Source organism: Macaca thibetana, chromosome 1, assembly GCF_024542745.1.
Source record: "Macaca thibetana thibetana isolate TM-01 chromosome 1, ASM2454274v1, whole genome shotgun sequence".
Classification (NCBI taxonomy): Eukaryota; Metazoa; Chordata; class Mammalia; order Primates; family Cercopithecidae; genus Macaca; species Macaca thibetana.
Genome location: NC_065578.1, coordinates 8,158,293 through 8,183,957, shown reverse-complemented (window position 1 = coordinate 8,183,957; position 25,665 = coordinate 8,158,293). Strand labels below are relative to the sequence as shown.

At 48.6% G+C, this 25,665-nt stretch overlaps 1 protein-coding gene across 5 annotated transcripts in view; it reads left to right on the top strand.

The window, feature by feature from the left end:
• SLC2A5 (solute carrier family 2 member 5) overlaps nucleotides 1-15,566 on the top strand; it is a 52,503-nt gene extending 36,937 nt beyond the window's left edge. For all 5 annotated transcript variants that reach the window (XM_050788440.1, XM_050788433.1, XM_050788414.1 and 2 more), the window contains 9 exons: nucleotides 5,192-5,316; nucleotides 10,487-10,639; nucleotides 12,380-12,505; nucleotides 12,582-12,769; nucleotides 12,894-13,004; nucleotides 13,612-13,713; nucleotides 14,036-14,111; nucleotides 14,515-14,642; nucleotides 14,747-15,566. In XM_050788440.1, coding sequence (XP_050644397.1) covers nucleotides 5,192-5,316; nucleotides 10,487-10,639; nucleotides 12,380-12,505; nucleotides 12,582-12,769; nucleotides 12,894-13,004; nucleotides 13,612-13,713; nucleotides 14,036-14,111; nucleotides 14,515-14,642; nucleotides 14,747-14,950 — 1,213 coding nt within the window. In that variant the 3' untranslated portion in view covers nucleotides 14,951-15,566. The remainder of the gene's footprint in view (nucleotides 1-5,191; nucleotides 5,317-10,486; nucleotides 10,640-12,379; nucleotides 12,506-12,581; nucleotides 12,770-12,893; nucleotides 13,005-13,611; nucleotides 13,714-14,035; nucleotides 14,112-14,514; nucleotides 14,643-14,746) is intronic.
• The last annotated feature ends 10,099 nt before the right edge of the window (nucleotides 15,567-25,665 follow it).

The following is a 25,665-nucleotide window of genomic DNA, read 5'->3' as shown; positions in this document are numbered from 1 at the left end:
GACTTCCTTCCTTCCTTCCTTCCTTCCTTCCTTCCTTCCTTCCTTCCTTCCTTCCTTCCTTCCTTCCTCTCTCTTTCTCTCTCTCTCTCTCTCTCTCCCTCTCCCTCTCCCTCTCCTTCCCTCCCTCCCTCCCTCCCTCCTTCTTGCACTCTGATAGGCTTTTCAGATTGGCCTTTTTTTTTTCTTTTTTTTTTCGAGATGATGCCTCACTCTGTCGCTAGGCTGGAGTGCAGTGGCACGATCTCAGCTCACTGCAACCTCCACCTCCCATGTTCAAGCAATTCTCTTGCCTCAGCCTCCCGAGGCTGGGAGTACAGGTGCACGCCACCACATCCAGCTAATTTTTGCATTTTTAGTAGAGATGGGGTTTCACCATGTTGACCAGGATGGTCTCGATCTCTTGACCTCGTGATCCACCCACCTTGGCCTCCCAAGGTGCTGGGATTACAGGCGTGAGGCACCACGCCTGGCCCAGATTGGCCTCTTTTACTAATATGTACTTAAGGCTTCTTCATGTCTTTTCATGGCTTGAATATTTCATTGTCTGGTTGTAGCACACTTTATCCGTTCACTACCAGAGGACATCTTGGTTGCTTCCAACTTTTGGCAATTGTGAACAAAGCAGCCGTAAACATCCATGCACGTGTAAGTTTCTGTGTAGATATACGTTTTCAACACCTTTGGGTAAATACCAAGGAGTATGTGATTGCTGGATCATATGAGTACAGATAAGCGTATGTTTAGTCTTATAGGAAACTGCCAAACTGTCTTTTATTTTTATTTATTTATTTATTTATTTATTTGAGTTGGAGTCTCGCTCTGTCGCCCAACCTGGAGTGCAGTAGCCGGATCTCAGCTCACTGCAAGCTCCGCCTTTCAGGTTCACGCCATTCTCCTGCGAGATATCATTTTGCATTCCCACCAGCAACAAATGAGGGTTCCTGTTGCTCCAGCATTTGGTGGTGTCAGAGTTCTGGGTTTTTGCTCTTCTGACAGGTGGTACCTTATTGTTTAATTTGCATTTCCCTGATAACACATCAGGTGGTGCACCTTTTCATATGCTTATTTCTCATCTGCGTATCTTGGTGAGGTGTCTGTTAAGATCTTTGGCCCATTTTTAAATTGGGTTGTTTGTTTTCTTTTTGAGTTTTAAAGAGTTCTTTGTATATTTTGGAGAACAGTGCTTTTCAGGTATGTCTTTTGCAAATATTTTCTCCTAGTTTGTGGCTTGTCTTTTCCTCCTCTTAACAGTGTTTTACACAGAGCAGGAAGTTTTAATTTTAATGAAGACCAGCTTATCTTTTTCTTTCCTTCCTTCCTTTCTTTCCCTCTCTCCCTCCCTCCCTTCCTTCCTTTCTCTTTCTTTCTTTTCTTTCTTTTTCTTTCTTTCTTTTTGCAATAAAACTTTATTGTGACTTATTATTGTTATAAAATTACAGACAATTGCTCAGGAGGGGTGTACTACCTTAAAATGTCCACCTCCCTCCTTGATAATGCCACTGGTTCCTATCTTTAGCTTGTTCTTTGTGAATTGACCTACTATTTTGAGAGGATCACGTTAGCAACTTCAGACTAAAATTGTTGGTTTACCTATTCCTCCCTGGCATTTAATCAGTCCAGTTGATGCTGTATGTATTTTGTGGCTGTGTTGGAATCGTCTCTGTTTATGACAGTTACATCTTCTTTGCTGTTATTTCTTCTACTTCTTTATAATGCATATAACACCTCTGTGTTTTACGATATTTTTATCTCAAATTATATTTTGTCAGGTATTAAGACTATTACCCAACTTCCCTTTTTGTCTTTATTGGCTAAAGATTTTATATTTTCTAACTTTCTGTCTTTCATTTTAAGGATCAATTCTTTCGTTCATGGATTATGCCTTTGGTGTTATATCTGAAAAGTCATCGCCAAACCCAAGACTGTCTAGATTTTTTTTTCCTATGCTATCTTTCAGAAGTTTTATAGTTTTCCGTTTTATATTTAGGTCTGTGACCACTGTGAATTAAAATTTGGGAAAATTCTAAGGTTCATGTCTAGATTCATTTTCTTGCATATAGATGTCCAGTTGTTCCAGCACCATTTTCTTTTCTTTTTATTTGTTGTTTTTTGTTTTTTGTTTTTGAGACAGGGTGTCACTCTGTCACCCAGGCTGAGTGCAGTGACACAATCACAGCTTGCTGCAGCATCAAACTTCCTAGCTCAAGCAGTACTCCCGCCTCAGCCTCTCCAGTAGTTGGGACTACAGGAGTGCACCACCAGTAGTGCCCAGCTAATTTTTGATTTTTTTCTTTTCTTTCTTTTTTTTTTTTTTTTTTTTTGAGACAGAATCTTGCTGTGTCACCCAGGCTGGAGTGCAAGTGGCATAATCTCAGCTCACTGCAAACTCTGCCTCCTGAGTTCAAGCAATTCTCTAGCCTCAGTCTTCTGAGTAACCGGAATTAGAGGTGTGTGCCACCATACCCGGCTAAATTTTTTTGTATTTTTAGTAGAGGCAGGGTTTCGTTTTGTTGGTCAGGCTGGTCTCAAACTCCTGGCCTCAGGGGATCCACCCACCTTGGCCTCCCAAAGTCCTGGGATTACAGGTGTGAGCCACTGTGCCTGGCCAATTTATTATTTTTTCTAGAAATGGCGTCTCACTATGTTGCCCAGGCTGGTCTGGAACTCTTGTACACAAGTGATCCTCCTACCTCAGTGTCCAAAAGTGCTGAGATTACAGGCATGAGCACTGCACCCAGCCCAGCACCATTTTTTTTGAAAAGACTGTCTTTTCTCCATTGTGTTCCCTTTGCCCCTTTGTCAAGGATCAGTTGACTAGACTTAACGTGGGTCTATTTCTGGACTCTTTGTTCCGTTCCATTGATCTATTTGTCTATTCTTTTTTTTTTTTTCTTTAGACAGAGTCTCGCTGTGTCTCCCAGGCTGGAGTGTAGTGGTGCCATCTCGGCTCACTGCAACCTCCGCCTCCCAGGTTCAAGCGATTCTCATGCCTCAGCCTCCCGAGTAGGTGGAATTAGAGGCACGCGGCTCTAGTAGAGATGACGAGGTTTCACCATGCTGACCAGGCTGGCCTTGAGCTCCTGACTTCATGTGATCCCGCCCGCCTTGGCCTCTCAAAGTGCTGGGATTTCAGGCGGGAGCCACCACGCCCGGCCCATTTGCCTGTTCATTTACTAGCACCACACTGTCTTAATTACTGTAGCTTTATGGTAAGCCTTGAAGTCAGGTAATGTCGGTTCTCCAATATAGTACCATTTGGATTCCTTATTTTATGACACTAATCATTTTAAACATTTTATAGTCACAGTCTGATTCTGTTGTCTGAAGGTGTGCTGTTAGTGTAAGCAGCTCTCACGTGTGGCGAGTTTCTCAGTGTTTAGGAATGCTGGAGCGCCACTCGCTCACGGCTTCGTCCATCATGAGGGTCCTCATCATGAGGGCTCCATTGTGAGAGGCCCCTGCAGAGAAGTTTGCTTTGCTTCTGTCAGGATCTCCAGGGTAGGCTTGTTCCTGACTTAAATGGGAATGCTTTCCAAGTTTCATTAAGTGTGGTGTTTGATATAGGTTTAAGGTGGATTTCCTTTATCAGCTTAAAGAAGGTCCTCTATGTATAGTTTGTTAAGGCTGGTTTAAAAAAAAAATGGCTTGGCGCGGTGGCTCATGCCTATAATCTCAGCACTTTGGGAGACTGACGCAGGCAGATCATTTGAGGCCAGGAGTTCGAGACCAGCCTGGCCAACATGGGGAAACTCCATCTCTATTACAAATACAAACACTTAGCTGGGTGTGGGGGCACGTGCCTGTAATCCTAGCTACTTGGAAAGCTGAGGCACAAGAATCACTTAGACATGGCAGACTGAGGTTACAGTGAGCTGCGATCACTGCACTCCAGCCTGGGTGACAGAGCGAGACTGTCTCAAAAAAAAAAGCAAGGAAGAAAGAAACTTAGGCCAACTTTTAAATAAACAAATAAAAAGTTAAAAATCATAATGGTGTTGAATTTTTTTTTTTTTTTTTTTTTTTTTTTGAGACGGAGTCTCGCTCTGTCGCCCGGGATGGAGTGCAGTGGCCGGATCTCAGCTGACTGCAAGCTCCGCCTCCTGGGTTCACACCGTTCTCCTGCCTCAGCCTTCCAAGTAGCTGGGACTACAGGCACCCGCCACCTCGCCCAGCTAGCTTTATGAATTTTTTAGTAGAGACGGGGTTTCACCGTGTTAGCCAGGATGGTCTCGATCTCCTGACCTCGTGATCCGCCCGTCTCGGCCTCCCAAAGTGGTGGGATTACAGACTTGAGCCACTGCGCCCGGCCAATGGTGTTAAATTTTATTGACTTCTTTTGCTGCTTCTATTGAGATAATCCAATGTTTTCTTCCAATATAATGTTTATTTATTTATTCATTATTTATTTTTTGAGATGGAGTCTCGCCCTGTCACCCAGGCTGGAGTGCAGTGGCACGATCTCAGCTCACTGCAACCTCCACTTCCTGGGTTCAAGCAATTCTTGTGCCTCAGCCTCCAGAGTAGCTGGGATTACAGGCACCTGCCACCACGCCCAGCTAGTTTTTGTATTTTTAGTAAAGACGGGGTTTTACTATGTTGGCCAGGCTGATCTCGAACTCTTGACCTCAAGTGATCTGCCCACCTCGGCCTCCCAAAGTGCTGGGATTACAGGCGTGAGCCACTGTGCCTGGCCCTAATATAATCTTTACTATGGTGAAAGACATTGAAATATTTTTGTATATGCTGTTGAATTTTAATCTACTAAGATTTCATTTAGGATTGTGGCATCTATGTTGACATAAGTGAGATGGATCTATACTTTTCTTTTCCTCTAATGTCCTTATCCAGGACAATTTTGGGGTTGGCTTTCAAGATTACACCAAAATTATAAATTAGCTAATGATTTCAAAAACCTTTTACTATATCTTAATACAGAGCCCTTTCCCTCCATTTTCACCACTGATGCCCTCTGGACTATGGTCATTTCCATTTGCTCCCCACACAGAGAGTATTCCCACACCAGGCCATGCACTTGACCTGTATCAGTCTCAGGTCCCAGAGAGCTAAACGCACAGCAGTAAAGCCACTGCTGTAACTGCTGGAGCCTATGCAGAGGAGACACTCCAGAAACATTTCCTGAATGAATGAGTGAATACTTAAGCCAAACTAACTGATATTTTGTCCTCTGCAGAAAAGGGGCCTTGCTGTTCAACAACATATTTTCTATCGTGCCTGCGATCTTAATGGGATGCAGCAAAGTCGCCAAGTCATTTGAGCTTATCATTATTTCCAGACTTTTGGTGGGAATATGTGCAGGTAAATAATACTATGCTATATTGTCATTCTGTGAGGGCCATCGAGGAGGAGGACAACAGGTTCCCAGGGACTAGAACCAATCTGTGCTCTCTGAAATGTATAGAAAGCTGTTCCTATGCCTCTACTGTGAAATAGATGCTTGAGCCCTACCTGGTTCTCAGGTTTAGAGCTTTACTGTGATGCTTCCTACAAAGAAACGTCTTTGAAAGACTGAAATGCAGAATCTTAACCTGGGAAAGGTCCTTCCAATCCAATCCTTTATCTTGATATTTTCTAAACTGCAGGTCACAACCAGTTAGTGGGTGGTGATACCTGTTTAGTAAGCAGCATTTTCTTTTTAAAAATAGAATAGCTGGATACAATGGCTCACACCTGCAATCCAGCTACTCTAGAAGCCGAGGCGGGAGGATCACTTGAGACCAGCCTGGGCAACACAGTGAGACCCTGTGTGTTAGTCTGTTTTCACACTGCTGTAAAGAATACTCCCCAAGACTGGGTAATTTACAAAGAAAAGAAGTCGAATTGACTTACAGTTCCCTATGGCTGGGGAGGCCTCAGGAAACTTACAATCATGATGGAAGGGGAAGCAGACCTGTCTTACATGACAGCAGCTGAGAGAGAGAGGGAGAGAAGGGAAACTGCCTTATAAAACCATCCAATCTTGTGAAAACTCAGTATCACAAGAACAACACAGGAGAACTTGCCCTCATGATCCAGTCACCTCCCATCAGGTCCTTCCCTTGACACATGGGGATTACAATTCGAGATGAGATTTGGGTGAGGACACAGAGCCAAACCACATTCCCTGTCTCAAAGATAAATAAATATATATATAAACCAATAAATGAAATGGAAGAGACTGTGTTATGTGTAGTAAAGATAAGTATTGCCCACTTCTGTTTCGGATACACACACACACACACACACACGAGAATCAGGTTGCAGTGAAAAATGTATTTCTATATTTTTTACTGTGGGTGAGAGCCAAAAAAGCTTGAGAAACAATCTAATATATGAATTCCACTACCAGAAAGGTGCTAACAATGCCACATTTTAAGTTTTATAAGGCAATTTAAAGTTTGCCAAGGGCATCCCGAGTGTTCTTCCTGAAATGCCCACCTGCTGCGCGGGTGCTGACTCGCTGAGTCCTCTCATCTAACAACCTGGGAGGTGGTTTTTCCTAATCCCACTCTGTTGCTTCCAAGCCTAGGCTGCCAGGCTGCACAGTGGTGATTTTAGAAAACTCCCGTAACTGCTTCACACTGAAGAGAGATGAGGGTACAGCCATGCCAGTGGCGTTCCCTGAGTTGGCATCGTTAGTAGGCAATATTTCTCAGGGTCAGGCGGGGAGAGGCATCTAGGGTGGAAACTCTCAGGGTCCTACAGGTAGAGGGTGGGTCCTTTGAGGGAGCCCCTCCTAGGTGCCTCACTGCCTCCCTCCAGTCACTGTCCCGACATTGCCAAGGAACTCTCATTTGTTCCTTCCAAATGCAGGGATAGAGACAAATGGATAGTTTGGCTGGCTGTCCACAAACCCCTCAGCTGGGATTAATTGGCAATAACAGAGACATGAAAAAAAGATGAGAAGACATTTCCCAAACAGAGACTAAGTCATACCAAAGGGAGGATGGTGAGCCCCACGGCAAACTTCCCTTCGTGCTCGGCTTTCCCTGAGAGCACCTGGCTGGGTCTCTGCCATCTTTTTTTTTTTTTTTTTTTTTTTTTTTTTTGAGACAGAGTTTCCCTCTTGTCGCCCAGGCTGGAGTGCAGTGGCGTGATCTTAGCTCGCTGCAACCTCCGCCTCTCGAGTTCAAGCGATTCTCCTACCTCAGCCTCCCGAGTAGCTGGGATTACAGGCGCCTGCCACCACACCCAGCTGATTTTTGGTAGAGATGGGGTTTCACTATGTTGGCCAAGTTGGTATCAAACTCCTGTCCTCAGGTGATCCACCCACCTTGGCCTCCCAAAGTGCTGGGATGACAGGCGTGAGCCACCATGCCCGGCTGGTCTCTGCCATCTTGCCCTGACCTGTGGGGTTTTTCTGCAGTGGGCTCAACATTTTGAAAAACAGATGATTCCTAAAAGTTGCCAGCAGTGAGCAGGTCCACTCACTTTTCTATTGACCGTTAACAATACAGAATTGTTTCCAGCAGAGAAATATTAGGCTCCAATAGACAACAAATCAGTTAAAAATCCCAGCCTTTACTCAGAAGTCAGTAGTTATCCAAGTTTTTGGTCTCAGACCCCTTTGCACACTTAAAATTATTGAGCGCTCCAAAGAGCTTTTGCTCATGTGGGTTACATTGATCAATGTTTACTGTATTAGAAATGGCAACCAAGAAACATATTAATTCATTTTCTTAAAATAAGCCTGTTACATGAAGAGTGGCCTTGTTTGACATTTTTGCAAATCTCTTTAATGTCTGGTTTAATAGAAGACAGCTGAATTCTCAGACATACTCTGGGTCAGGTCGGTTGTGATGTGGCCTGGCAGGAAGTTTCTGGAAAACTCCCATATGCTCATGAGAGAAAGAGAATGAAGAGGAAATATCATCTCAGAATTATTTGAAAATAATTTTGATCTCACAGATACCCTTAAAAGGTCTTGGGATCCCCGGGTCCTCAGATCACAGTTGGAGAACAGTGGCCATTGGGTGCATAATTCATTTCTCATCAGTTGTTCACATACCTCCAGCAAGTCAGCAAAGTGGATCATCAAGTTATGTGCTGCTTAGACACTCATTTTAAAACCACCCATATGGCCAGGTGCAGTGGCTCATGCCTGTAATACCAGCACTTCAGGATGCTGAGGCAGGTGGGTCATTCGAGGTCAGGAGTGTGAGACCAGCCTGGCCAACATGGTGAAACTCGGTCTCTACTAAAAATACAAAAATTAGCAGGGCATGGTGGAGTAGGTCTGTAATTCCAGCTACTAGAGAGGCTGAGGCACGAGAATAGCTTGAACCCGGGATGGGGAGGTTGCAGTGAGCTGAGATCGCGCCACTGTACTCTAGCCTGGGAGACAGCGTAAGACTGTCTTAAAAATAAAACAAACCAACACAAAAATAAAACCACTCATATGAACAAGAACCACATTGCTCACTCTAAAATGAAGTAACAACTACCTTGACAAGGGGGGTGCCAAGACGAGTATGACTTTGACTGGAACATGCTCACAGCTCACTGATTTGTTATTAATTAACTTCTTGGCAGGAAGACTGAAGGTATTCATTGGCTCAGAGGAATTTAAACTTTTTGTTTGTTTGTTTGTTTGTTTAAGATGGACTCTTGCTTAATTGCCCAGGCTGGAGAGTGCAGTGGCGCGATCTCAGCTCACTGCAAGCTCCACCTGCTAAGTTCAAGCAATTCTTATGCCTCAGCCTCCTGAGTAGCTAGGACTACAGACAAAAGCGAAACTCCATCTCAAAAAAAAAAAAAAAAAAAAAAAAAGCCACTTTGCTCTGACTCTAGTATCAGAACTGGCTGGCTCGAAGGTCCTAGTGGAGTCACTTTAAAGACAAAAATAGAGATTGCTTCCCACCAACATACAGGTAACCCCATCTCTTCACAAACCTCCTGAGGTTTCACCCTTCATTTATGTCCTTCACCAAGATTCTCTTGCTGCTAAGTGGCTCTTGTTAAGTGGTGAGGACACAGCCTCCCACTTCAGCTCCCAGGAGGCCTTCCCTTCCTCTGCGGCCCTTTGCCCTGGGCCTTTGAGGTGTTACTCCCTCTTCCCACCTAGACATGCTAAGAGCTGCTTTAAAGACAGCCCCTCTTTGCTCTGAAAATGAGGAAGAATCGGTATTAATGAACTGTGATGTCTCTTTTGAAATACTAAGCAGAGACGTCTGTGGGTAGAATTGCCAAGTTGGAAAACATGGCCTCAGGTACCCTCCTATCTCAGTGCTATCAAATACCCTGCCATCAACAGCAGCTCCAACCTCTGCTCACTCCAAACTCTGTTCCTGAGAGTCTCCCTTCAGAGACCCATGTCCCTGAGCCTCTGTTTGACTCAGGATTTGGTACCTGATACTTGGACTCGTGAAACTTCCTCTCCATCCCCAGCCTCTGGATGTGCTTTTAGGATAATTAAATAGGACAATATATGTGAAAATACTTTGGAAACTGTAAAATTAAATTCTGCCTATGTTTTTTAATTAACATCAGGCAACACCTCATTCTATAAAATAGAGTAAGTTTTCCCTCCACCAGATTCCAGTACGATGGGAAAATTTATAAGTTTAAATACTGGGGATTTGAAAGTAGTCCAGGCATTACAGAAATCCCAGAAATGCAGATATTCTATAATAGGTATTGACATTTTTAATGCTTAGTAAGACCTATAACTTGTTCTTAAAGGTGTATGAAAGTATCTCTGCATTGGTTTATTTACTGTTCCTATTAGGTAAAGCTGGGGGCCAGGGGTCCTTGGCCATACACACATACACATACACACACACCCAGGCCATATATACACACACACACATACACACACACACAGAGGCCATATACACACACACATACACACCAGGCCATATCCATAAACACACACACAGACCATACACACACACAGGCCACATATATATGTATATCTATACACGCACACACAGAGGCCATACACACATACACACACACGCCATATGTAAATACACACAGGCTATATATATATATTACGTGCACACACACACACATATATATGTATTTTTAGTGGAAACAGGGTTCCACTATGTTGCCCAGGCTGGTCTCAAACTCCTGGCCCCAAGTAATCTATCCTCCCCACTTAGCCTCCCCAAGTGCTGAAATTACAGGCATGAGCCATCACACCCAGCTGCCTTGCCTTTTACTAAACAGATCCTCCTCAAAAAGCAGAAATGTGAGCTGGTCTAGACTCAGGCCAGGGAGCAGGGAAGGCCATAAATCCAGTTGGCCAGTGTCCGCAGATGATACGGGCCAAAGCAAGGGCCCCTGTGCATGAGCTCCTTTGATCTGTTTGTCTTTCCTTAAAGTACTGAGAAAAGAGGGCTGAGAAAAGAGGTGTTTGCTTTCTCCTTTGCAGTTTTGAGAGAGTTCCCAAATAATGTTATTGCTAAGAATAATATACTTGAAGACAGCTTGTCCCTGCCAGACTCATTTTTCCTGATGGTGTTTCTATTTCACCTCTTCCCAGGTTTATCTTCCAACGTGGTCCCCATGTACTTAGGGGAGCTGGCCCCTAAAAACCTGCGGGGGGCTCTCGGGGTGGTGCCCCAGCTCTTCATCACTGTTGGCATCCTTGTGGCCCAGATCTTTGGTCTTCGGAATCTCCTTGCAAACGTAGATGGTGAGTTCAGGACATCTCGGGACCACCCCCACCCCTTCACCACCACCCTTGGCCCCCTCCTTGTGTTCCAAAGCTACCACCACAGAACAGGACTTTCTGCAGACTGGTCTCTTCTAACAGGCTGGATGTCCTTGGGGGGCCCATGCTGTCCTGAGTCCACACAGCAGGCCCTGGACAAAGGGGCGATGATGGACTGGCCGGTGTTTACTATCTAGTCCCTCTTAGGAGATGGATGAGGTGGCTTTGAGTAATTGGCTTCTCTGCCTGCTCAGCGGCTGTCCATATGGAGGCCTGTGGCATAGCAATGACAGCCACCAGTGTGCCAGGCTCTGTGCTTGGGGCGGCCCCAGCATCAGTTCATAGGACCCTCCCAGCCACGCTGCTGCCTGGGGCTCGGTGATTATCCCATTTTGCAGACCAGAAAGAGAAGTAGCAGGAGTCAGGGTGGCCTGGCCCTGTGGGGGAGGTGGTGAGGACATCCCAGACCCTACCTCCACCCTCCCCAAGACAGCCCGGGGCCTGGCCTGTGGCAGGTGCACAGACACCTGTAACCAGGGTTGTTTTTGCATGACTTTCCCTTTAAACTATCATCAGTCATCCCATCAGTCAAAACACAAGCCAGTTCCTGCCAGGGTTCCACACACTGCCTGCAAGTCAGTCAAGTGGATCATCAAGCTCTGTGCTGCTTAGACACTGTCTGTAGAAAGTGCTTCTCATGGGCCAAGTGCCAAGTCTCTTTTAGTAACTCATGTATTCCTCAGAACAGCCCTATGAGGCCTGTACCAGTATCATAGTCACTGTACAGGTGCATCACAGGCACAGAGAGATTGGAAAACTGGTCCCAGGTCTTATGAGGACGCAAGCCCAGCGGCACAGACCTAGGTCCCTGTTTAAGTACCACGTGCTCCGGCCTCTCCTTCACTCCTGCATGTGTTGGGGACACTTATGCCAAGGTGCCACATTCTCATCAGGAGCTGGGACCAGAAGTGAATAAGCTGGGTTCCTGTCTCAGGGAGCTCCAGAGCCGGACTCAGAACCACACATGGCACTCTAGGCATTTGTGTAGCTCTGGGCTTCATTGTTTTGCTTTGCCTCTAGTTTTGCTTTTGGCAGTGGCAGGGTTAATATTACCATTTCCGAATTTTCTGTAAGGGGGCCTCACAGTGTGTGGCCCTTACAACCCTCAACACATGGTCTGTGAGATGCGTCCACGCCAAGGCTTGCTCAGCATTCACTGCAGTACCAAATTCCACTCCTGAGTGCGGCCAGCCCATGTGTCCCCTCTACGTGGAATGTTAAGGACATTCCCACTGTTTCCGGTGTCCTTTCTATAATCAGAGCTGCCTTGACCATTCCAGTTCAGGCATCCTGGTGGCCTGGCTTCTCTGGACATAGAGCTGGGAGTGGGCAGCTGGGTCAGGCCAGGTGTGCCCAGCTCCTCCAGCCCCTGCGAGACTGTCGTCTGAAGGACATGGGGACGTTCTCGCCAGCACTTGGTATTGCCGGCCTCATTGGTGTGGTCCGTCTGATGCGCTCAGGGGTGCGTCCCTGCTGAGCCCTGCCGCAGGTGTTTCCCGAGTGTCCACCGTCGGGAATTGCTGTTCTTAGGGCTGGGAAGCCTGTGCCCTCCTGGAGGCTGCGCCCCACTCAGGATGACGGCGCTGGGGCCGGCTCTGCAGAGGGCGCCTTCGGGGTGGTGGGGAGGCCGCTGGTGCCAGCTCGCTGCTGCCTTCTTCCCAGGCTGGCCAATCCTGCTGGGGCTGACCGGGGTCCCCGCGGCGTTGCAGCTCCTTCTGCTGCCCTTCTTCCCCGAGAGCCCCAGGTACCTGCTGATTCAGAAGAAAGACGAAGAGGCCGCCAAGAAAGGTAACGAGGGCTCGGACGGGGGCGGCCTCCAGGCTCTGCCCCCCAGCCCCGGTTCGACGGTGCCGCTTCTCCCCAGCCCTACAGAGGCTGCGCGGCTGGGACTCCGTGGACAGGGAGGTGGCCGAGATCCGGCAGGAGGATGAGGCAGAGAAGGCCGCGGGCTTCATCTCGGTGCTGAAGCTGTTCCGGATGCGCTCGCTGCGCTGGCAGCTGCTGTCCGTCATCGTCCTCATGGCCGGCCAGCAGCTGTCGGGCGTCAACGCTGTATGGGCCGGGCTGCGGGAGGACTCCGGGGGCGCGGGGCGCAGGTCCTGGGGCGCCGGGCGTGGGTCCCGGCGCCGAGGCCGCCTCCTCCGGGCAGCCGCCCAGCCCCGCGCTTGCCTTGCAGATCTACTACTACGCGGACCAGATCTACCTGAGCGCCGGCGTGCAGGAGGACCACGTGCAGTACGTGACGGCCGGCACCGGGGCCGTGAACGTGGTCATGACCATCTGCGCCGTGAGTGTCCTGGGAGTGGCCCGCAGCCTCCACCCAAGGCCCCTGGGGCCCCCACGCCCCAGCCTCGGCGCCGCCAAGAAGGCAGCCGGTGGCCCCAAAACGTGGAGGCCCAGCCCCTACTACGGAAACTCCGCGTGGGAGGTGGCCCAGCACCGGCCCCTCACACTTGGGGCTGCCGAGCCGTACCGGGCCCAGGGCCACCACCTGACGGGGATGTAGGGGCGCCTGGACCGGGCAGCGCCCACTGCTAGGTGGCTCCGAGCCCAGGGTACCCGGAGTGAGGCTCGGCCACCTGGGGATGGGAGCAGGCTCCGTCTCCGTTGCATGCAGACATCTGGCCTCCAGAGGGCAGGAATCCTGAGGCTCAGGGTTGTGGGATTAGGAGGTCCTAGAGCTGAGTCTCAAGGGTGGGCAGCTAGGGTCCCGCATCACAGCCACAGCCGACTTCCCGCTGGCTGCCCAAGGGCATGTCTTGCACATGTGAGTGTGAGTGTGCGAGCACACGGGTGGGCACCTGGTCCGCCCAGCTCTCCTCATAGCTGCCCCATTGGAGGGGGCTGGCGGGAGTGAAGCTGGGCCTCCCCCGGGCCCTGCCACCCTCCTGTAGGTGTTCGTGGTGGAGCTCCTGGGTCGGAGGCTGCTGCTGCTACTGGGCTTCTCCATCTGCCTCACAGCCTGCTGCGTGCTCACTGCGGCTCTGGCACTACAGGTGAGGACGGGCCAGGGTCCCAGGAGCCCGGAGTTGTACCAGGAAGACCAGTGCCCCTCCCACCCTGCGCCTCCACCTGCCTTAAAAGGAAAAGGGGTCACAATGAGCTGTTTTAGCAAATACCACCTGCCAGACATCTGGGGACCACGTGTCCTGCCAGCTCATAGCCCACGTTCAGCTGATTTCCCAGTGGCTCATTGAGGTGGCACTGCTGGGGGAGGAGCCAGGTGCCATCCTCCACCCACCAGGGCAGGTTGGTGGCCCCCTGGGGTCCCGTCCTAGCTTATCTGCTCCAGGTGAACCAACTGCTTTCTCTCCACAGGACACGGTGTCCTGGATGCCATACGTCAGCATCGTCTGTGTTATCGCCTACGTCATAGGACACGCCCTTGGGCCCAGTACGTACCCAAAGCTGGCCTCAGGGTGTCACAACCCCCTCCGGTCCCAGAAGCTCCTGGCTGGAGCTCCTTAGAGACACCAGGTCTGGCCAGTGCAGCCCGGAAATGGCATCTCTTCCCCTGCCCACTGCAAGGGGGTGGGTGGCACATAATGAAAGTGAAATGGTAAAATGGTGGTGTGGGTAGGAACACACAGACTGTGCAGGCAGCAGAGTGGGCCTCACGGGTGGTTGCTGGCCTGCCGTCCGTGTACACTGCCATTTACCTACGTGCTGCCCCACATGGCCAAGAGTCCTAGAGACGCTGCTGCCCCGGGGCCAGCTACCTGATGGGTCTGCATGGCCAGGCCTGGGATACTCGGGCCCACTCTGCCTTCAGGGAGGCTGCTCTCCTTCCCCTACAGGTCCCATACCCGCGCTGCTCATCACTGAGATCTTCCTGCAGTCCTCTCGGCCATCCGCCTTCATGGTGGGGGGCAGCGTGCACTGGCTCTCCAACTTCGCCGTGGGCTTGATCTTCCCATTCATTCAGGTGAATGGGGCCCGGGGCCCACACTCAGCAGATCCCCATGCAGTAGAGTGCGAGCTCGTGGGCGAACCGCGTCCCACACATGTCACCTGCCCCTCTTCCTGCAGGAGGGCCTTGGCCCGTACAGCTTCATTGTCTTCGCTGTGATCTGCCTCCTCACCACCATCTACATCTTCTTGATTGTCCCTGAGACCAAGGCCAAGACGTTCATAGAGATCAACCAGATTTTCACCAAGATGAATAAGGTGTCTGAAGTGCACCCGGAAAAGGAGGAACTGAAAGAGCTTCCACCTGTCACTTCGGAACAGTGACTCCGGAGAGGAAGCCAGTGGAGCGGGTCTGCCAGGGGCTTCCCCCTTTGGCTTATTTTTCTGACTTCTAGCTGTCTGTGAATATCCAGAAATAAAATGACTCTGATGTGGAATGCAGTCCTCATCTCCAGCCTCCCACCCCAGTGGGAACTGTGCAAAGCTGGGCTGTCTCTCTCCAGGTTGGCCTGTCACCAGCCCCAAGTCAAGCAAACAGCTGGTTCTCCACTTTGCTGTATCAACCTTTGTGTGGCTCCTGGTAACATGGCTCCACCTTGCTGGGTCAGCCTTTGTGTGGCTCCTGGTAACATAACAAAAGCAGTTACTATAGTGGCGAGATGGAAGGAATCAAATTTTGCCAGAGAAACTAACTCAGTGGCCCCGACAGGTCTTCCGGGGCCATGGGCATTTGTTTAGAGCCAAATTCATCCTCTTACCAGATCCTTTTCCAGAAATACCTGTCTAGGAAGGTGTAATGCAGAAACAATGACATCCAGAAAGCTGAGGAAGAGGTTCCTGTGGAGACACTGAGTCAGAATTCTTCATCCTAAATTATATTGTTAGTGGAAAATGGAATTGCTTCTGTGTAGTCAATAAAATGAATCTGATCACTTTTCAACAAGATGTGCTGTTGTTCTGTGAGCAAGTGGAAGGCAGGAGGAAGTTCCCTGCTACTTCAGGCAGGATTTTTTTCTGTTTTTGCTTTTTTTTTTTTTTTTTTTTTTTTTTTGAGACAGAGTCTTGTTCTGTCACCCAGGCTAGAGTGCAGTGCTGTGATCTTGGCTCACTGCAAGCTCCACCTCCCGGGTTCACACCATTCTCCTGCCTCAGCCTCCTGAGTAGCTGGGACTACAGGTGCCTGCCACCACGCCTGGCTAATTTTAGTATTCTTAGTAGATACTGGATTTCACCATGTTGGCCAGGATGGTCTCTATCTCCTGACATCATGATCCACCCACCTTAGCCTCCCAAAGTGCTGGGATTACAGGCATGAGCCACCACGCCCAGCTACTTCAGGCAGTTTGACTGCACGAGTGTCAGTTCCTTGAGGTCAGGGGCTTGGTCAGTTTTGTTTATGCCTGAATCCCCAGCATCTAGAAGAGGGCCTCTGGAGACTGAGGTGGGAGGATTGCTTAAGCCTGGGAGGTAGAGGTTGCAGTGAGCTGAAATTGCACCCTATACTCCAGCCTGGACAACACAGTAAGATCCCATCTCAAAATTTTTTTTTAGTTAACTGAGCATGGTGACATGCCTTTGTGGTCCCAGCTATTTGGGAGGCTGAAATGGGAGGATCACTTGAGCCTGGGAAGTCAAGGCTGCCCTAAGTCATGATCACATCACTGCACTCCAGCCTGCATGACAGAATGAGAACTTGTCTCAAATAAATAAATAAATGTAAGATTGAGGAAGCTTCCAAATGTCCTCAGGTATGTAGTGAAATCTTGAAGAGTCTTAAAATCTTGAGACTGTGGTGGGGGAGGAAGGGAGAAGGAGTGGGGTCTTGATATGGTTTGGCTGTGTCCCCACCCAAATCTCATCTTGAACTGTAGCTCTCATAATTCCCATGTGTTCTGGGAGGGACCCTGTGGGAGATAATTGAATCATGGGGGCAGTTTCCCCCATACTGTTCTCATGGTAGTGAATCAGCCTCATGAGATCTGATGGTTCTATAAAGGGAAACACCTTTTGCTTGGTTCTCATTCTCTCTTGCCTGCTACCATGTAAGACATGCCTTTTGCTTTCTGGCATGATTGTGAGGCCTCCCCAGCCATGTGGAATGGTGAGTCTATTAAATCTCTTTTTCTTTACAATTTACCCAGTTTCTGATATATCTTTATCAGCAGCATGAAAATGGACTAACACAGGTCTCTCCCCAAAAATATAGAGAGCTGGAGGCGTTTCTTAGACATATGAATAAAGGGTGTGAGTGTGAGTGTGTGTATGTGCAAAAATATGGATAAAACCTTGAAAGGAAAGTGCTGAATGGCCTGTGGCAAGAAGTGATGTCTTCTCCTTGTAGTTGGGTGGCACAGGGTGGTGGCCAGGAGAGACATCAGTGGGACTTGGGAGCACCTTTTGTGGGTATGGAATGGAGATTCCACCAGCAACAAGCTAAACCACTCACAAGCGGGCCCAGAGGAAGTAAATAGAACACTGTGGTTGAACCATCCTTGGCCTTCTGCGGCAAGGATCTGCAGGCTGGAAGGGGCACAGAAACAATCAAAGATGAAGGCTCTCAGAACTGAGGAGAGGCCAGGTTAGAATATCAGAAGTCAAGAAACTGCAGCACCTCTAACACAGGGGAGGCTGTGACGTTCATGGTTCTGGATGTCTGCTCCCTGGGTTCAAACCTTGGTTCTGCCATATTAATTGTGCAACTTGGGAAAGTTACTTATCTTTTCTGTATCTCAGTTTTCTCTTCTGTTAAATGGCACTAATAATAAATGTCTCACATGTCCATTGTGAGAATTAAATGACTTTATATGTTTATGGTGTTTGGATCAGTGGCATGTATTTAGTTTTCTTAAGTACTTTTAAGTGCTTGGGAATAAGCATTAATCTTGAAGACAAATAAACTCACAAATAAGATATAGTGAGAGACCACTATGCATGTATACTAGGATTGAGCAATCCAGTAAATGGATGGCAGATGGTGGGGCCATTTCACAGTTGCAGTGGGAGGTTACAGATAAGCAGGGAGAGAGCACAAATGATCCATGTGGTAGTAGATCATTCTCTACTCCAAGTAGACTTGGAGACCTTGGTATGAACTCACATGCAGTTTAATATAGATTCAGGCTACATATACAAATATTTACAGATAAGCATCTACACATGGGTTAGTAAAATACAGCAGGAGGAGAGATGTGGGAATATAGAAGGGAGGTGAGGAATTTGGAAAGACAAGTACGATTTCTCCAGTTGGAGAAGATATGATAGGAAGGTGAGGGATGGGCATTCCAGGCAGCAGATAGCACAGAGAGGTGTGGAGGTGTTGAGGGATGCTACAAGTTATTTGGTCTGAAAGTGAAGCCAGAGAGGTGGCAAGGGGTGCAGGGTGGGAGCAGCTATAGTGGATCCTGTGGGTCCCAGGAGCCAAGTTGAACTTCATTGTCAAGACAACCTGGGGTTACGTGATGACCGAGCTTCCAGGAGCACCTGGCATTAATGTGAAGGGGTGGGGCTCAGATAGGGAGACCAGCTGGTAAATAATGAGGGCCCAGCAAAGCCAGCAGTAGTCAGGGCCGAATGTGAGGGAGCATTCAGAGAGTCAGTAGGATTTGGGGTCCACTCAGCCCTCAGCAGTGAGCAGTCGGGCGTCCCTGCCAGGTTTCTAATATGGGCCAATGGGGAATGGCTGGAAGAGCTGGGTGGCAGGTTTCAGGAAAAGGTTATATATACTTTTTGGACATGTTGAGATGGAGGAGATCATGGGACACACAGAAAATATCTAGAAGGAAGGTGGCATGTGGCTCTGGAGCTCAGGGGAGCAGGGACATAGGTTTGGGGAAACCACATATCTGTTAGCACCTACTGTGTGCCAGGCACAGCTCCAGGCCCTGGGACCAGGGTCCTGAGTGAGAGGTGCAGTGAAGAAAAGTAGATTAGCCCAACGGGTGACAGGTGGAGGAGCAGCTGAACAGAAAGAGGAGTGGGGCTGGCTGGGGGGCAGCAGATGCAAACGTCTTATGGGAGAGGGTTGGCCATGGTTCAGGGAATGATGGGAGGCAAGTGATGCTGGGGCAGAAAGGGGATTGGGGAGGAGGAAGGAGGCACTGCACAGACACTCAGTAGGCCCTCAGGAGCATCAGAGATTCTATTCTGAATGTGTTGGGAGGCCACTGTCTCACTTGAGCCAGAGAGTATCCTGATCTGATTTGCAATTTAAGAAATCATTCCAGCCGATCTGGAAAAGAGTCTGAAGGAGCCCAGGAGACAGCAAGGAAATCAGATCCTTACAAAAGATCTGAGAATAGGTTAAAGCCTCATGTTTGTATAAGATTGACCCAGGTTTGCCAACCGAGAGGATGAAAGGTGGGAGGTGGGCTGGGTGTGCTGGCTCGTGCCCGAATCTCGGTGCTTAGGGAGGTTGAGGTGGGAGGATTGCTTGAGGCCACGAGTTGGAGACCAGCCTGGGCAACATAGTGAGACACCCTCGCCCCCCACCATCTCCAAAAAAGTAAAAATAAAAATAATTAACTGAATATGGTGGTGCACACCTGTAGTCCCAGCAACACAGGTGTCTGAGGCAGGAGGATCGGTTGTGCCTAGAAGTCATGATCATACCAGTGTACTTCAGCCTGGGCAACAGAGCAAGACCTTGTCTCTAATAAATAAATAAATAAATAACTGTTTTTTAAGGTGGGAGATGGAGCACCATCCAACAAGGGGTACAGGAAAGCCAGCAGAGAGGACTGAGCTGCCCAGCTCTGCCATTTGCTGAGACCCGAAAAAGAGTCCTCCTTGGATTCAATGACTCGGTGACCTCAGGGAGTGCTGGCAGGGGTAGTGTGGGGGCAGAAGGTAGACTGCTAGGGTGAAGACTGCAACTGAGGCAGAAAAGAAAGAATGGGAGCTCTAGTTATTGTTCACTCTTCCTTCTTCCCTTTGCTATTGCTGCTTGAGTGGGTGTTATGTCACTCACAGAACACATACACATTTATAACATAAAAAAGAAGTAGACATAGGCTGGGCGCGGTGGCTTACGCTTGTAATCCCAGCACTTTGGGAGGCCGAGACAGATGGATCACGAGGTCAGGAGATCGAGACCATCCTGGCTAACAAGGCAAAGCCCTGTTAGCCGGGCATGGTGGCGGGCACCTGTAGTCTCAGCTACTAGGGAGGCTGAGGCAGGAGAATGGCGTGAAATTGGGAGGTGGAGCTTGCAGTGAGCTGAGATGGCGCCACTGCACTCCAGCCTGGGCGACAGAGCGAGACTTTGTCTCAAAAAAAAAAAAAAAAAAAATTAAAAATAAATAAGTAGACATATATTGGAGGTTTGTAGGCAACATTTTCTTACTGATGGGGAGGCATGATTTTAAAAGTTTGGAGACCACTGGGGGCCAAGCTGCCTGCAAAGATCAGTGAAAGCTGAGAAATGACACTTTGGGAGAATGAGACAATGTCGGGATTGTGATGGCAGCAGCCACTCCAGACGGCCTGTCGCTGCCATCACACCAGCGGCAGCAGGGAGGTGCAGCCCGGGCTGCACATTCCATGGAGCAGGCGGGAGCTCCCTGGGTGCTGCCGCAGCCACCCAAACTACAGCTGTAGACCCTAACCTTCCGCTCCATGGAGCAGGCAGGAGCTCCCCGGGTGCTGCCGCAGCCACCCAAACTACAGCTGTAGACCCTAACCTTCTGCTCCATGGAGCAGGCAGGAGGCACCCTAACCCCACCTCCCAAAGCGCTGCAGCCACCCAAACCGTGGCTACAGACTCAGGCATCCCCGCACTCTTGGGGACCCAGAAAGACCCCCGCCGCCCTCACAGGCTTGGAAGTTCCTGCTTCTGCTGCCTGGCTTCTCCCTGCTGTCAGCGCCCACTTTGATCTCGGAGGCACTGCCAGGACTGCATGCTCCAGAGCCAGCAGGAGCTAGGGACAAGTAGGAGCCCCGCCCCTTCTGAGTTCACGGGGGTGGGAGCTCCCCAGGGGCAGCTGCAGCCGCCACCTGCCCCCCTGCCAGTTGCAGGCCCTGGGTGTCTCTGCATTCTGCACCTCCAGGGGCCCAGCAAGGCCTTCCCACCCCTCCCCTCTGTTCCCAGAGGTTCGGGGGTGTCTGCTCCCACTGCCTGGCTTCTACTCCAATCTCGGAGACGGGTTGGGGCTGAGCCTGGGCACTGTCACAGCTCAGCTGGGTGTGCACACAACCTGGGAAGTGCCGACATGCCAGCCCCCTCCTGCCTTGGTCCCCTCTGGAATTTGGGCACTGATGAGTGTAAGAGGGGAAGCTTAAGGGGGGCTGAGGGTGGCTCGGTGCTGGCCTACAGGTGCCCCTTACTGCAAGCAACATAGGCACCACAGATGGCTGTGGGAGGCAGACAGGTTCCTGAGTGGAAGTGGATGGGTCCCTGTAAGACCCCACCTTCAGGCCAGGGAGGGCCTAAAGGCTGGGGGCTGGGCTGCCAGTCCTGTGGACTGGACTGCAGATTTGTGATGCCTTTTCTGGGCCCATCTATGGCCCCCCATGGACCAATCGGCATGTACTTCCTCCCCTCTGAGGTCCATAAAAGCCCCGGGCTCAGCCAGAACAGGGCAGAGGATGGAGAGACGACAGGATGACCAACTGCAGAGAGGAGCTACCCCCTCCAGGGCCTCCTCTCTACTGACAGCTGAACACTTGATGGGACAATCTGCCTACAGAGAGGAGCTACCTACTGTGGGTCTCCTCTGAGCTGTTCTAATACTCAATAAAGCTCTTCTTCATCTTGTTCACTCTCCACTTATCTGCATACCTCCTTCTTCCTGGATGCAGGACAAGAACTCAGGCAAAGGCACCACTGGCCACAGAGGTTTCTGGCCAGAAAATCAACACTTCAGAGATCAGATAACAATGCTAAGTCCCTAGGATGGGATCAAGGTCAGGACACTTGGGAGGTGAGAGATGGAGGTGAAGACAGTTCAGCTGAAGAGGGTTCAGACCTGTTTGCCCGCCACTGTGTCCACCATGCCTGGAATAGTGACTGGCACAGAGTAGGGGTTCATTCAGGGTTTTTTGAATGAATGAGTCTTAGTGAGGAGGATTTTAAATGGTTGACAACAGAGCAAGAAAGAGTGAATCTGGGGAGGAGTTGTCAGTCCCCAGGTGACATATTCATAACCCAAATTAGGCAGTTGGAAGGTAGGTTTGACCAGCGTTTTTCACACTTCCAGATGTCACATACCAAAATTTGGTAGACTAACATTGGACTGCCTCTATTTTGCAAATAAAAACATTTTTTAAAAAGGCCAGGTGCAGTGGCTCATGCCTATAATCCCAGCAGGATTGCTTGAGCCCAGGAATTTGAGACCAGCCTGAGCAACAAAGTGAGACACTGTCTCTAATTTGCATATATATATATATATTATATATATATATAATTTTTTTAAAAAATGAACTCCCATCAACAACCAAAATGAGGAAACCATGTTTTAAAAGAAAGGGCATTTTACTATCTAGACAGGACGTAATCATGGAAAAAATTTCAGTCTTTTAAATTGAATAGATTTTTCTTTGTGAAAATCTCACTCCATTGCCCTGTGTCTTGGTATTGCTCAGTGGCTTAACCACTAGGACAGAAATATCAGAAACAAGGGCAGGGCAGTGCGTGGTACACTAGCCATTTCCATTACAGAAGGGCTCTCAGAAAGGAGAGCTGAAGTTCCAATCTGGAATGTTAGTTAGACTGAGTCTTGTCCCCTTCAATCTGCTTTCTCAAGGGCTGTTTTTTAGTTCCTGCAGGAAGAATGAGAAAGCAGGTAATTGGGATCCTGACACTCTCATCTGAACCTTTCCTTTTCCCCTCCTACTACTCTGCAGTGAATTGGGTGCTTTTTTCCCCCTTTCTTATGTGTTTCCATTTTTTTTTTTTAGACAGGGTCTCACTCTGTCACCCAGTCTAGAGTGCAATGACACCATCTCAGCTCACTGCAACCTCCACGGCGCCCAGTTTCTAGCAATCCTCCCACCTCAGCTTCCCTAGTAGTTGGGACTACAGACATGTGCCACCATACCCAGCTAATTTTTGTATTTTTTGTAGAGGCAGGGTTTTGTCATGTTGCACAGGCTGGTCTTGAGCTCCTGAACTCAAGTGATCCACCAATCTCAGACTCCCAAAGTGTTAGGATTACCGGCATGAGCCACCACACCTAACCCTAACAGTGCTTTTTAAGGGGCTGCTCTTGTCATCCTACATTCTGCACAGCACTGGGACATGCAAGTGATACATATATGGCATCTTCTGTCTTCAGGAATTTACAGTGTAACCAGGAAGATAAACACCATGCCTTTTCCCTTTTTGCACCCTTGAACTCAAAGTGGGTCACCAGAGCCATCTCTGAAAATTTGGCTGGGGTCCCTGCTCTTGCCAGATGTCTTAGTTCATTTTATGTTGCTATAACAGAATACCACAGACTAGGGAATTTACAAGCAACAGAAGTGTATTTGGCTCATGATTCTGGAGGCTGGGAAGTCCGGGATTGAGGAGTTGCATCTGGTGAGGACCTTCCTGCTATGTCATAACACGGCAGATTCCTTTATTTTAGCCCAGTGAGACCCATGTCAGATTTATGATACATAGACCCCTAAGATAATAAATTTGTATTGTTTTGAACCACTGCATTTTTTGGCAATTTGTTAGAGCAGCCATAGAAAACTAATATAGAGATCTTGGTATTGGGAAGTGGAGTGCTGCTGTTAACACCTAAATACTTAAAAGTATGTAAATGGCTTTAGCATTGCACAACGAGAAGAGGCTGGGAGAATTTTTAGAAGCATGCTATAAAAAGCTTACATTACCTTGAACAGGCTATTAGTAAAAATATGAATGTTAATGACCCTGCTGGTGAGGACTCAGAAGGGAGGGAGGAGCAGAGTGGAGAAAATGCCTCTCCCTTTAGAGAATACCTACAATAGGCCAGGCACAGTGGCTCTCACCTCTAACACCAGCACTTTGGGAGGCTGAGGTGGACAGATCACTTGAGGCCAGCAGTTCAGGACCAGCCTGGCCAACATGGTGAAACTCCATCTCTATTAAAAATACATGGCTGGGCAAGGTGGCTCACACCTGTAATCCCAGCACTTTGGGAAGCCGAGGTGGGTAGATCACCTGAGGTCAGGAGTTTAAGACCAACTCGGCCAACATTATGAAATCCCCTCTCTACTAAAAATACAAAAGTTAGCTGGGCATAGTGGCACATGCCTGTAGTCCCAGCTACTCGGGAGGCTGAGGCAGGAGAACACTTTAACCCAGGGGTCGGAGGTTGCAGTGAGACAAGGCATATGAGACCACATGCCTCTCAGCCATAAGAGCCCCCAGCCCTGTGCCACCTCCTCTTCCTGGCCACTGCAGTCCAGCCTGGGTGATAGAGTGATACTCTGTCTAAAAAACAAAAACAAACAAACAAACAAAATGCAAAAATTAGCTGGGCATGGTGGCACACGCCTGTAATCCCAGCTACTTGGGAGGCCAAGACATGAGAATTGCTTGAACACCGGAGGCCGGAGGCTACAGTGAGCCAAGATCATGCCGCTGTACTCCAGCCTGGGCAACAGAGCAAGACTTTATCTCAAAAAAAAAAAAAAAAAAAAGAGAGAGAGAGAGACAGAGAGAATACCTACAATATAGTCAGGAGCAGGATAAAGACAAATAAAGACCTCTCATTCTCTCAGTCTTGTCATGTACCCCACCTGTTACCATCCATGGGCAAACACATTTTTCCCCAGGTATCCTGTTTTTTTTTTTTTTTTTTTTTTGAAACAGGTTCTTGCTCTGTCACCCCGGCTGCAGCCTCAACCTCCTGTGCCCCAGTGATCCTCCTACCTCAGCCTCCCAAGTAGCTGGAACCACAGGAGTATGCCACCACGCCCAGCTGATTTTTGTATTTTTGGTAGAGATGAGGTTTCATCATGTTGCCGTGGCTGGTCTTGAGCTCCTGAGCTCAAGCAATCCACCCACCTCAGCCTCTCAATGTGCTGGGATTACAGGCATGAGCCACGGCACCCTGGCCTTCCCCAGGTATATTATGTGTATTCTGCTTTGATCACTTCTCTTAAAGGTCATGTTAATTAAAAAACATGTTAATGTTTCCATGTTCTTACATTTCATAATTATCCTTTGAAACAGAAGTCTGGCATTCCAGTCAGTTAGCTACTCTTATTTATTCGGTCATTCTCTACTTTTTTAAAATAATGCTAGTAGAGATGATTCTGAAATGAGCACCTTTGTCCAATATTTTATTGACTTATTTAACACTATTAAGGGTAATTCGAAATAATAACTACATTTCTCTGAAAGTGTCTAATTTGTTCTTTCCCCCAAATGGACAATTAGTCCAAATGCACAAGAGGAGGCATATATGAAGAACCTAGGAACACACAGAAGGAAACAGCAAACACTGGGGTCTACCTCCAGCTGGAGGATGGGAGGAAGGAGAGGAGCAGCAAAGACAACTATTGGGTACTGGGCTTAATACCTGGGTGATGAAATAATCTATACAGCAAACCTCCATGGCACAAGTTTACCTATGTAACAAACATTCACATGTACCCCTGAACCTAAAATAAAAGTAAAAACAAAAAAAAATCCAGGTACATTGGCTCATGCCTGTAAGCCCAGCACTTTGGGAGGCCAAGGCAGGCGGATCACTGGAGGTCAGGAGTTGTAGACCAGCCTGGCCAATAAGGTGAAACCCCATCTCTACTAAAAATACAAAAAAAAAAAAAAAAAGCTGGGTGTGGTGGCACATGCCTATAATCCTAGCTACTCGTGAGGCTGAGGCAAGAGAATAGCTTGAGCCCAGGAGGCGGAGGTTGCAGTGAGCCGAGATTGCGACACAGCAAGACTCTGTCTCAAAAAAAAAGAGGCATATGTGGAAAAATGCCCAGAAGCAGCATTCTAGATCCAGGTCACAGCCTCACTGGGTTTCTGAAAGTCCTCACTTCTATGGACCAAAGTCAGGCAATGCTTTTTCTCTCTCCTTGCTGCAACTGGGGAGCTTTTGGTTTGGGGCTTGGTGGGT